The 18,942-nt window shown below is 42.6% G+C and overlaps 1 protein-coding gene across 1 annotated transcript; it reads left to right on the forward strand.

Moving 5' to 3' along the window:
* Positions 1–5,904: 5,904 nt before the first annotated feature.
* GCM2 (glial cells missing transcription factor 2) lies at positions 5,905–11,607 on the forward strand (the record flags this gene model as incomplete). Its single annotated transcript, XM_081919991.1, has 5 exons — positions 5,905–5,991; positions 6,877–7,129; positions 8,625–8,737; positions 9,906–10,031; positions 10,726–11,607. 5 exons carry the CDS (start codon positions 5,905–5,907, stop codon positions 11,605–11,607), a joined length of 1,461 nt encoding a protein of 486 aa, XP_081776117.1.
* Positions 11,608–18,942: the final 7,335 nt, after the last annotated feature.

Consider the following 18,942-nt stretch of genomic DNA (forward strand, 5'->3'; position numbering starts at 1 on the left):
CTTGTGCCAGAACTGTTTTTAAGTGAATATAAGAAAAGAAAGATTGGGACACGGGTGGAGCTGTGGGTTAAACCACAGAGCCTAGGGCTTGCCGATTAAAAGGTCACCGGTTCGAATCCCCACAACGGGGTGAGCTCCCATTGTTCGGTCCCAGCTCCTGCCAACCTAGCAGTTCAAGAGCACGTCAAAGTGCAAGTAGATAAATAGGTACCACTCCAGCGGGAAGGTAAACGCCATTTCCGTGTGCTGCTCTGGTTTGCCAGAAGCGGCTTAGTCATGCTGGCCATGTGACCCAGAAGCTGTACGCCGGATCCCTCAGCCAATAAAGCGAGATGAGCGCCGCAACCCCAGAGTCAGTCACGACTCTTTACCTAAGAAAAGAAAGCCCAGAAACAGGAGCAGAGCACAGGAGCTCTCTCCCCTCCTGTGATTTCCAACAGCTGGTGTTCAGAAGCAGCAACTCCTCCTGCAGGGTATTTCATCTGCTATAAGCGACTCCTGGTAGTATTTGATTAAAAGATGGGGCATAGATTTTCAATGTGTCCCCAGCAAAAATAAATAAATAAATAAATATCACCACCCATTTGCAGCCAAGAAAAAGTCAGCCAAAATCCTAGGGAAAAAAGACCTTTGAGGCTCATTGGGTAACCCCCACCTTGAGCGTTTTGCAAGGTGACCCTATACATCTCCAAGGGGTTAATCTCAGGTCAGCCTAATCAGACGCATGTGTACTTGAGAAGGATCCCCCACGGGAAGGGCCCATGGGGCACTCAGTGGCGTAGCGTGGGGGGTGCAGGGGGGGCCGGCCGCACAGGGTGCAACATCTGGGGGTTAGGGGTGCAAATCCACGGGTTACGGGGCGCAAATTACTTGCCTTGCCCCGGGTGCTGACAACCCACGCTACGCCACTGGGCACACTCTCCAAACAAAAGCCCACAACAGGCTTGCCCCCCCCATTTGTCATGAGCACTATGCTGGAGACCCAGTCTTTACACCAGTCAACAGAGCCCCTCCCGCGGGCCTGCAAGCGGCCCACCGACCTGATCCTGCATGGCCGGCTCCAAATCCTCCAGGAAAGAGTGGCGCGCGCGCCAAGCGCGGCCTTAATAAGCGTTCGGGCAGCGTCTGACGCGCCTTCCACGCGCAGCTGATGCTGCCACCTGCGCCCAAGGGCGTGAATTGAGGGTGGCTGAGCGCGCTCGGAGCCCGATCCACTCTCCCCGCTCCCTACGTCGGAGGGGTTACTTTAAGAGGCGATTTCCTGAAAGGAAAGCTACGCATCCCTTCCTAGTAGGCATTGATCCCGGGGGGTGCAGGGGGATTTTATTCCTTGCTGCTGCTGCGCACATGTCCCTAGGATTGGTTTATCAATTATGCGTTTAGGATGGGGGACATTATTTTGTAAGTAGGCAGAACGAGAAGAGGTGGAGTTCCGCGCCACGCTTGCAATCCGGTGCGCCTTATAAACCCCGCCGAGAGGAAGTCTTACTTCTCACCCGACATAAAAGGGAGAGGAAGGAAGCGGGATCGCTGAGTCCCGAAAGAGCTGCGCGCCTTTCATTCTGCCTGGAAAACGAGCCTACAGAGCTGGACTCTTCGGTGGAGGTGTTGCAAACGCAGAAGAGATTTTGCATTACGTTTACGCAGACCTACTGGATTTAATGACGCTCCTAAATGAAGGCGTGCCTATATATGATTGAAGCCCAAAGGTTAATATTTTCTGTATCCAAGGCAGATTAAAATCTCCAATCACAAAGGAAAATTTGAATTTCGTACTCCCTTGAGGGCACCACTACCAAGAACGCAGTTTATAGGGCAAGTCTAGACTTGTCTGCTCAAAAGGAAGTTCCATTGTGTTGGAGACCTTAGGATCCTGCCAAAAAATAAGCCTACCGCAACCGGATTTTTCGCCCATTATAGCCATCTTGTGAGCTTTAGGTTTAGCAATCCTATACCCGTTTACCTTGGTGCAAACTACACTGAAGTATAGGACTGCTCTTTTACAGGGTAGCTATAATGGATGGTATTCAACTAAGTTTTATGCATATTCATTAACGAGTGTACTCTGACTCTTGAGTAAAACTTAGTTGAATACCAACCGGCGCATGTAAAACGGTGTTGTGGGTGCGTCATGACCAGTTCAACAGGTGCCACTTACTTAGTTTTGCTTCACAATAACTATGAAGGTTAACATTAAACAAACAAGAATCTATGCCTTAAAAGATGTTTAGGAACATATTTCAGAAAACACGCCTCCAGGGTCATTGGAGGGAGGCCCCGCCTTTATTTTATTCATGCTTTAAACAGACAGACAGACAGACAGACAGATGGAAAAGCGGCCAATGAAATAAAAACAATAAAATAAAAACATACATTCATAAATCGGGTCTAGCATTATGATAAATCCTAGTCACAAAAAATTGAAAGAATGTAACGCAAAGCGAGGGAAGTAAAGACAAAGGAAGAACATTGTCAATATGATTCTCGTTCCAGTAATCCGCAAATAAAATAACTGACATTTTATTATTTTTATTGGAGAACAAAAATCTATAAAGTTTCGCGTCCTGTATTTGCCAAACGGTCGAGGGGAGGCGATTTCTTTTATTATCTGCCACAGCAAAATAGATCCTAGCAGTGCATAATTTTAGAACAAACTGTCGCAACTATTACGCTGAGTTTATTTAGAATGCTGGTTTCGGGGACAAAAATCATATATATATGTGGCAGAATATACCCCGTGATATATTTTATTAACAGAGTGATCCTTTTCCAAGAGGTTTGTGCTAGGCAGAACCAAGTCCGCTGATTGTACGCAGCCGCGTCGTCTGCTTTTGAGAATGCGCGGTAGCGGAATACTGCGCGCGTTTCCCCCCCTCGGAAGTAGATCCCATTTTCTTCATTGGGACTCACTCCCTAGCAAGTGTGTTTAGGGATCGAGACTGCGGCGGAATAAATGCGTTATTAATTTCAGCCCTGCAGGTTTGCTAAAATACCCCCAGAAGCTTGTAAAGTTTTTAGGGTATTTTAGCAAATCTGGAGGGCTGAAATTCATAACGCCTACGTTACCTGCCACGTAAGTGTGCATCGGATACGATCGCAGCCAGTGCCCTGCACAATGCTGAGCACCAAACGCTGACTTTATTTAACGTGTCTCCTCAAAGGTAAGAACCACTGAGTTCTATGAGATTTACTCCCAGGTAATTGTGTATTGGATCGTCGTTTTACGTGCCAGAGAGCTGGCTTAAATGTCTTCAGGATGGTATCGGCGAATAAAACCCAAAATCGAAAGTAAAAAAAGAGAAGGCAGGAAAGTATTCGGTGTGTTCAGGAGTCTAGTCTTTGGTATCTTAGAACAGAGCAGAGATTTGTTTAATTAACTCAAAGATGGCCTGCCTATCGGTTTAAAAACTGTGAACTAACTAACATCATAGGAAAAATGCAAAATCGTTATGAAACAATACTTTTCGTTGTCAGCATGCGGAAATGGCTCCCCCCCCCTCTCCCTGCCTGCCGCCATCGGTGTGATGGAATTTTGTCACATTGCAGAATTAACATTAGAAAGATTAAAGAGAGCTTGCCTCGAGTCGTTGCACAACAACTTTGCAGAGCCTTCCGGTTTTCCACCACTGGATATGAGAGAACCAACATGGTGCGTGGTCTAATTCATGTTCTAATTCAGGCTGCAGTCCTTTCTCCACTTACCTGACTGGGAGTAAGTCCCATGGAATTCAGTAGGACTTACTTCTAAGCAGACATGGTTCGGATTGTACTTGGTCACTTGCAACTCCAGCTGCCTTCGTTGTAGTTGTTAAGCTCCTTTGTATCTAACCATTTCAGGGACAGTGAATAATGGAATTGTAGAGTAGGAAGGGACCTCAAGGAAGCGACCTCATCTGGGCCAACCCCCTGCAATGCAGGAATCTCACCTAAAGAATCCCAGACAGATGGCCAGCCAACCTCGGTTTAAAAACCTCCAATTAATATTTCCTGTAGTTCAGCTTTTGCTCAACCTGGTGCCCTTCAGATGTTTTGGCCCGCAACTCCCATCAGCATCCAAAACATCTGGCGTTCTAGTCCAAAACATCTGGAGGGCGCCAGGTTGGCAAGCCTAAGCACTACTCAGATAACTATACACCCTCTTCGAGATGAGCGCGCAGCTGGGTTAAAATCCACTCAGCGCTGGAAATCCATTCAGAAGTTCTGAGCCGACGCTGAAGCTCAACGCGGTTTTGTGGAGCGCAATTTGAAAGCTGTTTTTGGCTGAAGAGAGTGCTAAAAAGCCGAAATGCGTAATGATAATCATCATAAATTATAAGTTGTTGTTGTAGTAGTAGTTACTGAACTGCAGTCAGGCGAACAGACTTATTCTGAGTAAGCGGATTTCGCATTGCAGCCTCCCATTCAAAGGACACCTTTGCTGGCTTGGGGATCGGCACCCTATTGAGAGGCTTTTTTATTTTTTTTGTTTAATTAATTTTTGTGTGTGCGGGGCGGAGAATACTGGATTCCTGCGCCTTCAGCACAGGGGCTGAAGGAGAAGGAGGAGTCGCCCTCCCTCTCCCACGTGCTTTTAACACCTCGGAGGACAGCTATGTGGGAGGGTGAAGGTCGGGGACAAAAAAGATCCCCTTCCCGGAGTAAGCAGCAGATCAGAAGCGGAGCTCGAGAGGGTAAGGGCAACAGCGAGTTCTTTTCAGCACCACAAGAGACGGACAGCGGCCAAACGCAAAGGCAAGGCGAGGACGCCGCTGTTTAAGGCAGGTTGTGCAACACCCTTGATTCCCTCTCCTGTCCTGTCCTGTCTCTCATCCTCACCTTCATCCCTTTCAGTTTGTTCTCTTTTGCCATCACTGTAGAGCAGCCTTTCTCAACCTGTGGGTTCCCATATGTTGTTGGACTACAACTCCCATCACCCCTAGCTAGCAAGGTCAGAGCTCAGGGATGATGGAAGTTGTAGTCCAACAACATCTGGAGACCCACAGGTTGAGAACCGCTGTGTGGGCACCTTACAAAGGTTATTGTATTTTAGTGTTTTGTTGGAAGCCGCCCAGAGTCGCTGGGGAAACCCAATCAGATGGGTGGGGTATAAATAATAAATTATTATTATTATTATTATTATTATTATTATTACAAAGGGAGGTGCTGGGGTATTTATTTATGTCTGCCTCTCCTCCAAGGGGCCCAGAGCTGCTCACATGATTTCTCTCACCCGCTGCAAATAGCAGCCCTGTGAGGTAGGCCAGTCTGATAAATAGAAACTTGCCCAGGGCATTCAAGTAGCTTCGTGGCTGAGTAGGGATTTGGAGACTGCAGCGCTTTAACTGCCACTCCACAGCAGCTGCTGAGGACTGTTGGGCCATCATGGGTGAGAATGGTGAACTGGCCTTAGGAATTGCATGATTCTCTTATGTTCCCCTCCCCTCCTCTTAGCTGGGGCATGAGGATCACATTACTCCATAGATGCCTGCTCAACCACTTGGATATGTGGGACTTGCAAGGATTTCCATCCTTCAGTTTGGCAGCACCTCCCTGCCCATTGCCCTTAGACAAGCACCTTTTCTACCACTGCTAAACTCTTCTTTGCTTAAGCAAGACTACCCAGATGTCTAAATATGATGTGTATTTTAATAGGACATTTTAGTTTGTAGTGGTTTTTTTAACTGCTGGTTTTATTTCGGAAAAAGGCGGCTAATTTTAACATCTGCCTTTAATGCACATTTTATATGTTAGGTAAACAGCTTAGAGGTTTACCTCAAACAGAGTATTATATATATAAATTCTGGTAAATAAAAAATAAAGTAAATATAAGGTAATTCTGGCCTTCTTTACAGCTTAAGGTTAATATCTCCAGATTAATCTTTACCTTTTGCTGTATCTTTTTTGTTATATTATTCACCTAGATCCATGGTTAACATGTCAAAGGACTCAGACTACACCTGCCTCTATGGGATGAAGTTAACCTGGGATATCAATGATCCCAAGTTACCACAGGTACAGTTCAAGGAGGGAGGTTTGGAAGAAAGCTACACGAATGAATTTGTGGGCTAGTTTTCTAAGGCCACAAAACACACTTGAAAGTCAGCCTTACTGAGCTCATTGGGGCTTTTTCTTGAGTTGGTGTGTATAGGATGTCCCTGTACACCCCAACAAAGCACACCCCCAACTACACTGTATCTTTGTAGGATGCTCCTGCAACAGCAAACAAGCAGTAATGATATGATGGCTGATTTATAGGCAATTGCTAGGAGTGGAACAGAGGAGTTTCTGTTCTTATTCTCCCTCTTACTTTGTAGATCCAGATGGATATTTGTTCCAGAAAAAGAGAAGGGGAGCAAAGCACCCCTGAAAATTAAAAACAGGAGAGGACTACAAAATGATATTGTATATGTGTGTGCTTGTGCCAGTGGAATTATATTAGCTGCTCATTTCTATTTAAAAATATTCTCCACTGAAGCACATTTTTTGGGGGGAAAAATACATACCTTGAATAATAAAGCCCATAGAGGAGAATTGCATTGTTCATCACTAATAAAGTCACAAGGAAACTGCATTAGTTGCTTGAGCCTGTGACATTTGCACAATTACAAGCCCACAATTATAAATCTAACTGATTTCAATGGAACGTGCAGACTTGCAGCATTAGTCTGGGATCTAAATGTGGAGCTGAACTGGACACGATTTTGGGAAGTTGCTGTCATGGTGGATCTTCACATGTGCATTTGAGCCACTGCTTGCATTATTTTGTTAATACATTGTGTGTGTGTGTGTGTGTGTAGATCTGATAAAGGCCCAGACTGGTTTTCACCTTAATGAGATGCTTTGCTAATATAGCCTCCATCCGTTCCTCTTTCTCTCATCCCTTTGCCGCTGATGCAGGAGCCCAAGCACTTTGATTCCTTCCAGGAGTGGCCTGACGGCTATTTGCGGCTCATCTACTTCAACGAGGATAAAAACGCACAGCGCCACCTCAGCGGATGGGCCATGCGCAACACCAACAACCACAACTGCCAGATCCTCAAGAAGTCCTGCCTTGGTGTAGTGGCATGTGCTGGGGACTGCACCCTGTTGGATGGGACCAAACTGCAGCTCCGGCCTGCCATATGTGACAAGGCTCGCCAAAAGCAGCAAAGTGAGAGAATTGTGATGGGGGAAGCCACCCAACGGCTGTTGCATCTTGCTCTGATTTGGGAGCCATAGGGGGCCTTTGTGGAGTTTACACCAGAGAGTTCAGTCGAATGGCATCCTCAGGGAGGTACACCTGGCATCCATGCTATAACATTATCGATGCCAGGTTAAAGTCTTCTTATTTGCAGAGGCATTTTAGATGGTGGCATTTTTAGGTGGTTGGGCAGCTTCATTCCTCTTAATTTTATTGTGCTGGTTTTTGTTACAACATTTCTGCCATTTTAAAATTCTTTGTGTATCGCTTTGGAATCTGTTTTTGGATGAAAGGTGGTTTATGTTAAAAAGTCAAGGAAAATCTGTCCAGGAGATTTCAAGCCTCAACACAGCTCTGTTAAATATTTTCTCAGTGTTTTTAAAAGTACAGTCGTGCCTTGGAAGTCGATCGGAATCCATTCTGGAAGTCCATTCGACTTCCAAAAAGTTCGGAAGCCAAAGCACAGCTTCTGATTTGCTGCAGGAAGCTCCTGCAACCAATCAGAAACCCCGTAAGCCCTGTCGGATGTCCAGCTTCCCAAAAAAGTTCAAAAACCGGAACACTCACTTCCGGTTTTTGATCGTTCAGGAGCCAAAACATTTGGCAACTAAGCCGTTGGAGATCCAAGGTGCAACTGTAGAGTCCTCTTAGAGAATATTGTTTTGGCACTCATGGGATGATGTTTTGAAGTGATCCTGTAACTGCAAACCATTTTTCTATTTTAAAAATTACCCTGGAATTTCCATCACTTTCCAAGGAATATATCTGAGGAATCCAAGGAAGACCCAACAGTAATCTTGAATCTGTGAGTAACAACCAACAGGAATCAAATATCTGCTTTCAATACCATCCCTAGAAAAACTGCAGGCATAACTGTTCCAGGTGTAACTTTTCTTTCTGCATTGTACTTATAGGATGACTTTTGTCTCATGGATGTCAAAAATCATGTTGTAAGTATCCTGCAAATGCCAAAGATATTCTGGCAACTGAGAGCAATTAATAGGGTTTTTAAACATCTTTAAACCAAAGTCCCCATTGTTATTATACACCATCCTACTAATGTATTTCTGTGCAAAGTAAATTTACGATCTTGTCATTCCACCCTGCCTGTAGGACTTCCCCTTCTGGATTGTTGGGGGAAAGTAGGCAATATTACTGGAGTGGCAAGTGTTGACACACAAACCAATGGAAAGCTCCTGGAATGCTACAGAGGGGAGGAGTTGGGGATGGGTTCAATTTTGGAGAGTACATAAAATGTGGAAGGCTATCAGATTCAGAAATCATTTTAAGTTACAAGCAACATCAGTTCTGAAGAGGTTTGTACTTTAGAGGTTCTAAGTTAATAATTCCACCATTTATCAAATCTACTTCAAAAATAATTCTGCCTGGAGATTTTACTACAGAATGATTGAATCTGACTTCCCTTCTGTTCCTCACTTTAACCTATCATCCCTCTGTCTCACAGAAAAACTTTGTCCAAACTGCAATTCAGCTCTTGAATTAATTCCTTGCCGGGGGCACAGCGGCTACCCAGTAACTAACTTCTGGAGACATGAAGGCAAGGCAATATTTTTCCAGGTAAAATATAAATAGTGCTTTTGGATTTTGAGCAGCTTGTGTTTTTTCCCTCTTCAGTGATTCGGAATTTGTGGATGGAAAATCCATGATTATATTTCTGCACCACATAGAAGGAATTCATACTGGAATTGCTTGTGATAATCACCTGTATTCACCCTTTTCATTTTTTTGTGCTTTTGAATGAAATTAATTATGTTGCACTCACTGAAGATCTGCAACAATAGCCTGGCATTGATAAGATGGCAGGCTGTGTGACTTTTGGTTCTTTGATATATTGAATATTGACATAATTCCAAGCCATGGATTTCAAGGTCCAAAAACATGGTGGCCGGAATCCAATTAATTATATGAACAATTTATGCCCCAAGGACTTTGAAGCTAAATTGTCACCCCAAGGTTTCATGGCAACCTTTTTATGAAATGGAAGGACATTTCAAAGAGTTTGTCATCATATGGCACGATGGGTGTGCCTCAACCCTTTGGCATATCCAAAGCAGCTCTCTGGATCCTTTTCTATGTTTGATCCAGCATTCACTTATTTGATTTGTTTATTCATTCTCAATATTTACAGACCACTTTTTACCATGAATGGTCTCAAAGCAGTTTACAAATCAATTAATAGAACAATGCACTAATCAAATAATATGGTGTTTAAATCAATAGAAGCCATATAGGCCTAATACAACTTCCTTAAAATGCCTACTGGGATGCAAAGCTCTTCCTCAGGTGCCTGCGGCTCAACAGAGGGGTGTCTGATCTTAGCTCGGTACTACAGAGTTAGACCTGAATGCACAAGTCCTGGTGAAAATAAGCTGTCCATCTGAGCCAGGGGAGACTACCAACACTCACTTTAATCAGTTTCTCTGGTTCGTTTCAATGAGGCTTGCACAACAAAAGTTGACTTCATTTCTTATAAATGATACAAACTTCAATCCACAGACGTTAGCAAAACTCCAGATAGATTTAAAAAGCAATTTCTTGTTACAAGGTCAGACTTATATAAATGTTCCTAACCATGGCTTTTGACAGAAGAAAATGACCTTCATACCATATTAAACTGATTATAAGATCACTCCAAATTAACTAGTTTGTGGATGGGTCGAAATGTCTCTATGCTCGTATGTTTCCTGTAACTAAGAACATTGTTCACGTGTCCATATTTCTCCAGGCCAAGGGAATACATGACCACCCTAGACCAGAGAGTAAATCAGAAACAGAGATCAGAAGAAGTGCCCTTAAAAAGCAAACACCACCTTCTCATTCATCTCAGAAAAAAAGGCTTCTGGATTTTCAGGTAACTATAAGGTTGCAGAACCACAGAGAGCTTTGTGGCACCTTAAAGACTAACAAATATATCCAGGTATAAGCGTTTGTGAGTTGCAGTGCGTGGGGATAGACAGGCAGCTACCCAGCCACTATGTCCATCTGCTTCACTCCTCACCTTTGGCAAAGCAGGGAAGTGGTGTGTGTGTGTGTGTGTGTGCAGTGCTAGCAAGAGCAGCAATATCTGTTGTAGGGGCTGGAGAGTTGTCTAATTTGTGGGGGGTGAGGAGCAACACTAGTGTGGAGGCAGTGATGCTGCAACATCACATAATACTTTATGAAGTAGGAGGTGCAGATAGCCCACTTCAAAATCAGTACAATTTCACTTTAATCCCATCAGTGGGTTGCTGCTGCATACACCCACAGCAAAAGACCTATCTGGAAATGCCCTAGGCTTGAAATAAACCAATAAATAAACCCATAAAAATTAAAATTATCCAACAAATGTTTATGGTGATTCCAAGATGTGCACAGAACATCAGCACTAGATCCAGGTGTTTCTGATGTCAAATAGCCATTTGAAGCCATCTCTAATGCTTCATTTGAAAAACCTGAGCAAAATTAATTTGAACCACAACTGGCAACAACTGAAATAGCCATTCGGCATATTTCATTGGTGCATGCAGCCATTTCTCCTGAAGTCTTTTTATTTATCTTCTCATCAGACAGGAATGTGTTTTGAGAACAGCAGTCACTTTCATTATATTCATCATCTGGGATGTGAAGAAGGATCAGAAAAAATCAACATAATTACAGATACCGGCTTGCCACTCCTAGCTCAGCCTCACCATTTATTTCAAAATATAGAACCTTACAACATTACCTGCGATGCAGCCAGCTTTCAAGAGGATGTGTTATCACCACTTCAGAAGCGTCCGAGCCCCAAAATCTATACATCTAAACCAACTTGTGGCTATGAATGCTCATTTCCTGGTTACATCAATTCCAGTCTGTATACCTTTCACAAAGATCCAATGGATATTCCAGGGGATGCTGACTATGTTGTGTTGAATGGACTTCAGTACCATGTAAATTCACTAAATGCCCATGAAAAGAACTTTGATGGCACCCATAAACATCATGGACTAAAACAGGCCTTAGCTGAAACTAACTACGGAGAAAGGATTGGCGATGAATCGAGTCAAGTCAATGTTAATCATCCCCATTACTGTGAAGAATATGCTTGCAGATATAGCAGTCATTCCTCTTTGGAAGGCCCACCTTTGCAAACTGTTATAACCACAACTACCAAGATGTCCCTTGAAGCCTACAAGCCTCCTGTGAAGTACGATGAGAGTTTATATGATCCAAAAGATCTTATGAGTTGTACCTTGGCAGAAAGCATTTCAGGGAATGTCTGTCGAGAGATAAGCCTTCAAGACGATTGGGGAATGGGCAAACCAAATGAGATTGGTGAGCATTTTCTGACAATTGATAAGGAGGAGCATATAGCATCAGTGAATAAATGCCAGGATAGTACTGATGCAGGAAAAGTTTATACTGGATATGAAGGACAAACATTCCAATTTGAGAATACTGAATACTAAGCCTCAGGTGTGGCAAGATTTGTGTACACACAAAGAGAGATAGAGATAGAGAGAGAGAAGATAAGGATTTATTTGTAACCAATAGATTATAAAATATTTTGTGGGAAATCTGTTGGTTTTGGGAGATCTGATCAACACTGTGGCTCATGTTATTCATTCTAAACATAACATTAAAGTCACAATGTAGAAACCACACAGCAGTTAAGTCATGGCTAGGTTAAAGGGTGATGCAATGTCAGTCATAGCAGAGGTCCACTGAAATCTGAAAATGACTTCGCTGGATATCATCTAAAGATTTGGAAGAATTTAAGCTGTTGGCATATACAATACATACAGTGCCAGAATTATATAGGCTCAAAATGCTGTTGTAAACTTTGGTATTTTACTCAAAATCGCTCCATTGTGAGTATTGTGAGTGCAGATCAGCTGTGCATGCTCAGTGGAAACACATGGATACTGCATGAGTGAACAGTGAACCTCTATTCTTTTAAATCTGTCATGTTCATGATAAATTATCAGTATGTGTGTGCCCTTTGTAATGGTATTATTTCACATTAGCTCCTTGTGTGGTTATGGTTAGGTTTTAAGGATGGGGAACCTATATGGCTCTTCAGATGTTGCTGGACTTTAAATTCCATCATCCCCAACCAGCAGGGACAATGGTCTGTGTTTATGGGAGACAAAGTCCAACAAAATCTGGAGGACCACATGCTCCACAACCCTGTTGAAAGCACCTATTCAGTCTTTATGGCAGCATAAAATGCTACCAAAATGTGACTCTTTAAAGGCTGAAAAACCATCAACCAACAAGTAATAAACAAAATCACCTTTAAAAAAAATCAATTTATTAAGCTATTATGTCAAACATTAATTTGAAGACATAAGATGGAAATCAAACAATTTTATTTTATTTAGTTATTGCATTTTTATACAGACCTTCATCCCAATACATGATGATATTTTATGAACTTGAATCAGTTTTATTTAAGTTTTTTTATCATTTCCAACCCTACAATTTTCTGATTCTAAGCACACATCACTATAATTTTCATGGAACAGAATTTGTGTTCCTGGAGGGCTGAATTTCACTGCAGCAACAAATATTCCAATCAGTTTCGTCAATGAAAGCTACAAAATGAAACCAACATAAAGAACAGCCCTCATTCACTGCATGGGCCAGAAAGCTCAGTTGGGTAGAGTGTGGTGCTTATAATGCCATAGCTGCAGGTTTAATCTCTTATAGGACAGCTGCGTGTTCCTGCATTGCACAGGGCTGGACTCAGGGTCTCTTCAAACTTTACAATTCTATGATTAGATAATTAAGCAGAATGGAGAAAGGAAGCTTGCAAGGCTTGTAATATCCATTTCAATAGCTTGTGGTCCTCCAGATGTTGCTGTACTCTCCCGTCAGCCCCAGCCAATATGGTCAGTGATCTGGGATTACAGGAGTTATAGTCCAACAACATGCAGAGTCTCATAGGTTCCCCAGCACTTTTTAAAAGCACCTTTTCATGAATCAATAAAACAGAAACAGTGATAGTGGATTAGCTCACATGACCATATTTCTCATAAGGAAGCTTGGTTGCAGGAAAACCATTCTTCTTGATCCATACACTACTCATGAATGGGAAGCCAGTTTAGCAGGTGAGATCAAAACAGTAAAATGAATTTGGGCTCATATTTGTGCATCATGAAGTATGGCACAGACAGAGTCTTTCTTTACAGAGTGCTTGAAAATATTTACCTGTTGCTCCTCTATGGTTGTCATTTCCCTACAACAAATACCTTTTACAAGATCTACTGATCCAGAGTGGTTAGCATCTCGGTAGTAAGTCAGACTTGGACTGGAGAGACTGGGGCTCAAAGCCCCACTTGCCATAAAGCTCATTGGGCCTGTTACACCATTCCTGAGCCTACATCACAGGGGCAAGTGTAAGGATAACATGGGATTGCACTCATGCACGTGCCACCCTGAGGTCACTGCAGGAAAGGTTGGAATAGAAATGTGAGAAAAATAATACAGTATATTGATCTCATCCGTACCACATTCACCACAGACAGATTCTCAGAGCAGCCTTTGCCCTTCATGTATTCATTGAGAGCTTGTTTTCTTTGCTGTTTATTTCCCCTTCTAATTAATATAGCTAATTGCATTATCAGAATCATTCAGTAGCAGCTGCTATGTAGTTAAGAGGCTCCTAAAATAAAATTAAACATCTTCAATTGCGTCTCGTTTTTATGTGGTAGCCCAAATCAGTTTGAAACAGTTTTTAAAGGACACGGTTTAGTGCTATGGAAGTGGGCACTGGAATGTGACCTAATGTTCCTTGCTTTGTGGAATCTGCACTGCTATTGCAACCGTTATTTCTCAGCTAGAAGCAATTGTGAAGACAGTAAAGAACTTTGCCTGTGTTGACCATGACATTGCTAGTCCTCCCCAATACTTGCATGTGGCCCTCAGGTGGTTACTCTGAAGGGGATGTGGCCCTCGACCTAAAGAAGGCCCCTTCCCTTACCCTTCAACTAAGAGTGCTAGACTAGGGGAGACCCAGGTTCAAATTCTCCCTCGAACATCAAAGTTCACAAGGCGACCTTGGGCTAGTCACACAGTCTAGCCAATTTGTCACGAGGTTGAAGGGAAGGGGGCAGAACCACATGCAGCTCCTGGAGTTCCTTAGAGGAAATGTAGGATACGGAATAAATTCAAACTAAACAATGTATTTTATTTATTAACTTGGTTGGGGAATATGCCTGAAGTCCATTTCAAAAAGTTATATTCAGTTAAAGTAGGAGCCAACTTGGGTGCACCATAACGTGAACACGGCGAAGTGTAAACATGAGTCAGGGAGCAGGTGCGTTTGGATGTTGTCGTTTCCAGCTTCTTTTGTAAAAATGCAAACTGTGTTGCTCTTCATGGATCTTTTAGCTCTTGCCTATTATCTTTCATTACATTTCCTGGTTCACAGCAAGTTGCTGCTGTTATGTCTGTGGGGCAAAATGACGTGCAAACTGATCGGCACATGTTGTTGATCCCATTGCTTTGGGAAACACTGGCAGGTTGTTCTTCTAAGGTCAAACTGAGCTATTATCTATGAAACCTAAGAACTGCTATCAAAGAACAACATCAAAAAGCAACTGTGTGTTAGATAACCCATGAAGAGCAACACAGGCATGTGCAGTAAACATGATCACACAAGCTCAAATACACCAACATCATATTTATTTATTCTTAATGCTAAGCTTGCTAAAGAACTGCTGCCCAATGCCTTTGCCACTTTAAGATTAGGCATCAATAATAATACTTCTTGTCAGAGGCTGACTACTATAGATAGGATGGTGGAATGCATGATATCGTTAAGTGCATTTAGTATCTTTGAAACTAAGGCACATGGTTGATAGAAATGTATTTAGAATTACTGCTGCTGCTTGAAGGGTTCAAAAAGTAGGAGAGAGCCATACTGTTGTCACTGTTATCACTTGCAAGCTGTGACTGGCCAGTGTTTCCCTGTATCTAATAAAGGGAATTGCTAATGCAATTCTGGTTCTAAACGCAGCATAAGGGGTCTCTGTAGTATAGTGCATTTTAAAATGGGGTTTTAGAGTTTTTAGGGGGTTTGAATGTTTTATGTAGTTTTTATGTAGTTTTATGTAGTTTCGTGGTAGTTTTATGTAGTTTTTCAATTTCATTGTTCTGCAAGGGATAATGACAATAAAGATATCGTATTGTGTCGTATCATCAGATGTCCTGCATTTCAGTTTTTCCTATTCAGAAGTGCTTTCAAATATGAAAAATGTGATATGTGATGTGGCACAACAAAATGCAAAAAAGGGAAAAGATGCAATAGAAACATGAGAAATATGAATTTAATTTTAATCTACACTGAGACTGCCTATAGAGATGTTAGTAAAGTTCTGACAAAAAAGAGGTATTAGTTAAAATGTGGTATGTGTGTGAGGGGGGCGGGGAGAGAGAGAGGGTGGTGGTGGAAGGAAAGGAAAGACCTTTAAAGCTGAAATTCCACACCCACTGAAAATAATGGTTCTTGTCTTGAGTAGCCATATACAGTGGTACCTCGGGTTAAGTACTTAATTTGTTCCAGAGGTCTGCTCTTAACCTGAAAGTGTTCTTAACCTGAAGCAGCACTTTAGCTAATGGGGCCTCCTGCTGCCGCCGCACCACCGGAGCACGATTTCTGTTCTCATCCTGAAGCAAAGTTCTTAACCTGAAGCACTATTTCTGGGTTAGCGGAGTCTGTAACCTGAAGCGTATGTAACCTGAGGTACCACTGTATTAGGATTGTGCCATAAAAAGGTTACTTTATGGGAAATTCCAATCTCAATAGACAGGGATTCCATTCCATATCCATTCATATTTGGATTAACAAAACAAATATAATTTCTTCTATCAGGACAGGATATGCTTCTACATTCTGCATCCAAGGAAACCCAGATTCAAATCCCTGCTCAGCCATGAAGCTCACTAGGTGACCTTGGGTCATTCACACACTCACAGCCTAACCTACCTCATAGGGTTGTTGTGGTAATAAAATGGGGAAGGGTGAAAAATATGGATGCCACCTTGAGCTCCTTGAGGGAAAGGTGAGTCTTTTGGCATCCATCTGTCTCAAGAGGCAATGGAGTGCACCTCCAGGGGTGACGTCAAATTGCTGTGTTAGCAGCACCGTAGTGACCTCCATGGGACACAAGCCTGGGCAGCGTGGATGGAGGTCCCAGGCTGCCCAGATGAGAAGACTCCCCTTCTCTCAGCCTCACTGATATGGTCCAAAGGAAAGGAGAGCAATACTTTTGGCACCAGTTTGGCCGCGGCAGTTACTGGAAGGAGGCGTACAAGGTGACATCCAACTGTCTTAGGGACTCCACTCAAGATTTGTTTACTCCTTAGCCTTTTCGTCTTCCTGCAAAGGTGAGGCATAAATGCAAAAATGCATAGTTATAAATGCAATAAAGCAAAACATAAGGTGAAACTACACTAGCAGTACTGAATCTGTAGCACAATACAGTTACCTTGAGAAGGTATTGAAGCATAAACACTGAACCAGCTCTTGGTATCAAATGACTGGACCTATCTAATAATCAGTGGCTGCAGGGTAAGATAAGACTTTGAAAATGCTTGTTTGCTAGGAATTCTTATCTTGTTGATGTACAGAGCAGTAAAGCTTGCTGTTTTTATCCAGAGATATAAAGCAGTCTGATTTCTGATTGAAATCTTCATGTATGGTGTTAGTGCTATTTAACCAGCAAAGGGTTTTTAGCCATTTGAACTCCAAATAGCTAATTTTTAAACTTTTCCTCCTTGTTTAAATTGCTCATTAAACCAGGAATTAAGTGTTACCGCATTTAATGTAAACAATAGCAGTAGGGCTCCATGCCTAATTTGCTTTATGGCACTAGTTTTAAGACTTCTTTTGAACATCTTTTCAACGGCAAGATCTATTGTTTTCAACAGTTTATCCTCTGGATTCCAGAAAACTGACTCTGTTACCCTGACTTTCCAGTTGACTTGCTGTAGAATCAATTTGTCTGTCAACATAAGCCTATATCTGCAGCAAAGAAGCTGATCAGGTTTACAGTTGAATGCAAAAAGAAAAGTAAGTCAAGTGATTTTTCACTTCTAATCTGCTGTACAGAGAGGACGCAGGGGTGGCTTCGCTTTGGCCAATGCACGTTACCTGCTTTGTTTTCCCACCCCTGCAACCCCCCCCCCCGAACTCCTAAACTGTACAAGAAAGCTGCCATCTGCACAAGCACAACCAACAGCTTGCGTTTTTAAATCAGATGGAAGCTAGTTGGAGGGGAAATGCACCAATAAACAGAAGGATCCTACGGTTTGTGGCTAATGCTGTGTGCACTTGGCTTCAGGTACTCAGAAGTTGGAGTGCACTTGAGCCAGAGCAAAAGGGTAATGCGTACACAGCCTCACACGTCATCCGTATAAATACACAGAGTAGCAGTAGACACATCCTTTTGGAATGAAAGTTGAGTCCTGCCGGATCAGGCCAACAGCCAACCTGGTCCATCTTCCTGTTCTCAGTGATCAACCAGATGCCTGTGGGGAAACCACAAACAGCATATGTGCGCTGCAAGAAAGCCCTCCCCACCTGTGGTTTCCAGACCCTCCAAGTGTCCCTATTTTCCAGGGGCAGACCCGGATTTACAGAAGCTGCCCAGGTTTCTGACTTGGTCTCAGAATGTCCCGCTTTTCCTTAAGATGTCCCTATTTTCATAGGAGAAATGTTGCAGGGCATGGTAGGACATCCTTATTTTCACTGGAGAAATGAGTTAACCGACCCCTCAAGCCATCTGATGGCAGCTTTGTACTGTATAAGGAAGTCTTTTTTTAAAAAAAGTCTTTTTGTTTTATGTTTTTATATATGTTGGAAGCTATCCAGAGTGGCAGGGGCAATCTAGTCAAATGGACAGGGTATTCTTATTCTTCTTATTATAGTTAAACCTCGGTTGTTGAACGTAATCCATTCCGGAAGACAGTTTGACTTGCAAAATGTTTGACAACTGAAAACTGAAAGTGGAAGCCTCAATACGGAAGCTGCATAGCATGTTCGGCTTCCGAAAATCGTTTGAAAACCCGAGCAGTTACTTCCATGTTTTCAGAGTTCAGGAGCCAAAACATGCCAAAATGGAGGCGTTTGGGAACCGAGGTTTGACTGTATTATGAAATAGGACGTCCCTATTTTCATCAGAAAAAATGTTGGAGGGTATGCGTTTCCAACAACTGACATTCAGAAGCATTGCTGCCTCCCAGGGTGAGGTTCCAGAGAACAGGCATCGTGGCTATCGGAGGGGGACACTGAACAGTGTAGGGCATAGGGGGTGTCATTTTAGGGGTGAAACTTATTTTTTGCACATTTCTTTAGCGAGAGGTTTCTGGGTGTGAGGAATTCAAATCTGCTACGATATTACTTTAGCAACGGGACATTTTGCTTGGTAAATCTACGTTTTATTTTTTTAAAAAAAAACATAAATTGCTCTTGGAAAACCAAATAATTTTAATTTCATTTTCTGAAAATGTCAGGTAATGCAAACTAATAATAATAAAAAAATAAAATCAATATATAATAAAACTGCAAGTACTTGGCAATCATTTCTATGCAACGTTACACACATTTTACTTAGCAAGCAAAACTAGATCGTATTAACTTAATCCAAACGTGTTTTGAATTCCCAAGTTCATATTACTGTACAACTTTTTAACACCCCTCATTTTTTGGAATTCGAAAGATGAAATATTCAGCACGACGCTCCTGCGCAAGCGCGCAAAGGACCGCCCCCTCGATTCTACAAGCAGGTGCGCGCGCA

Source organism: Podarcis melisellensis (genome assembly GCF_964234715.1).
Source record: "Podarcis melisellensis genome assembly, chromosome: 7".
NCBI lineage: Eukaryota > Metazoa > Chordata > Lepidosauria > Squamata > Lacertidae > Podarcis > Podarcis melisellensis.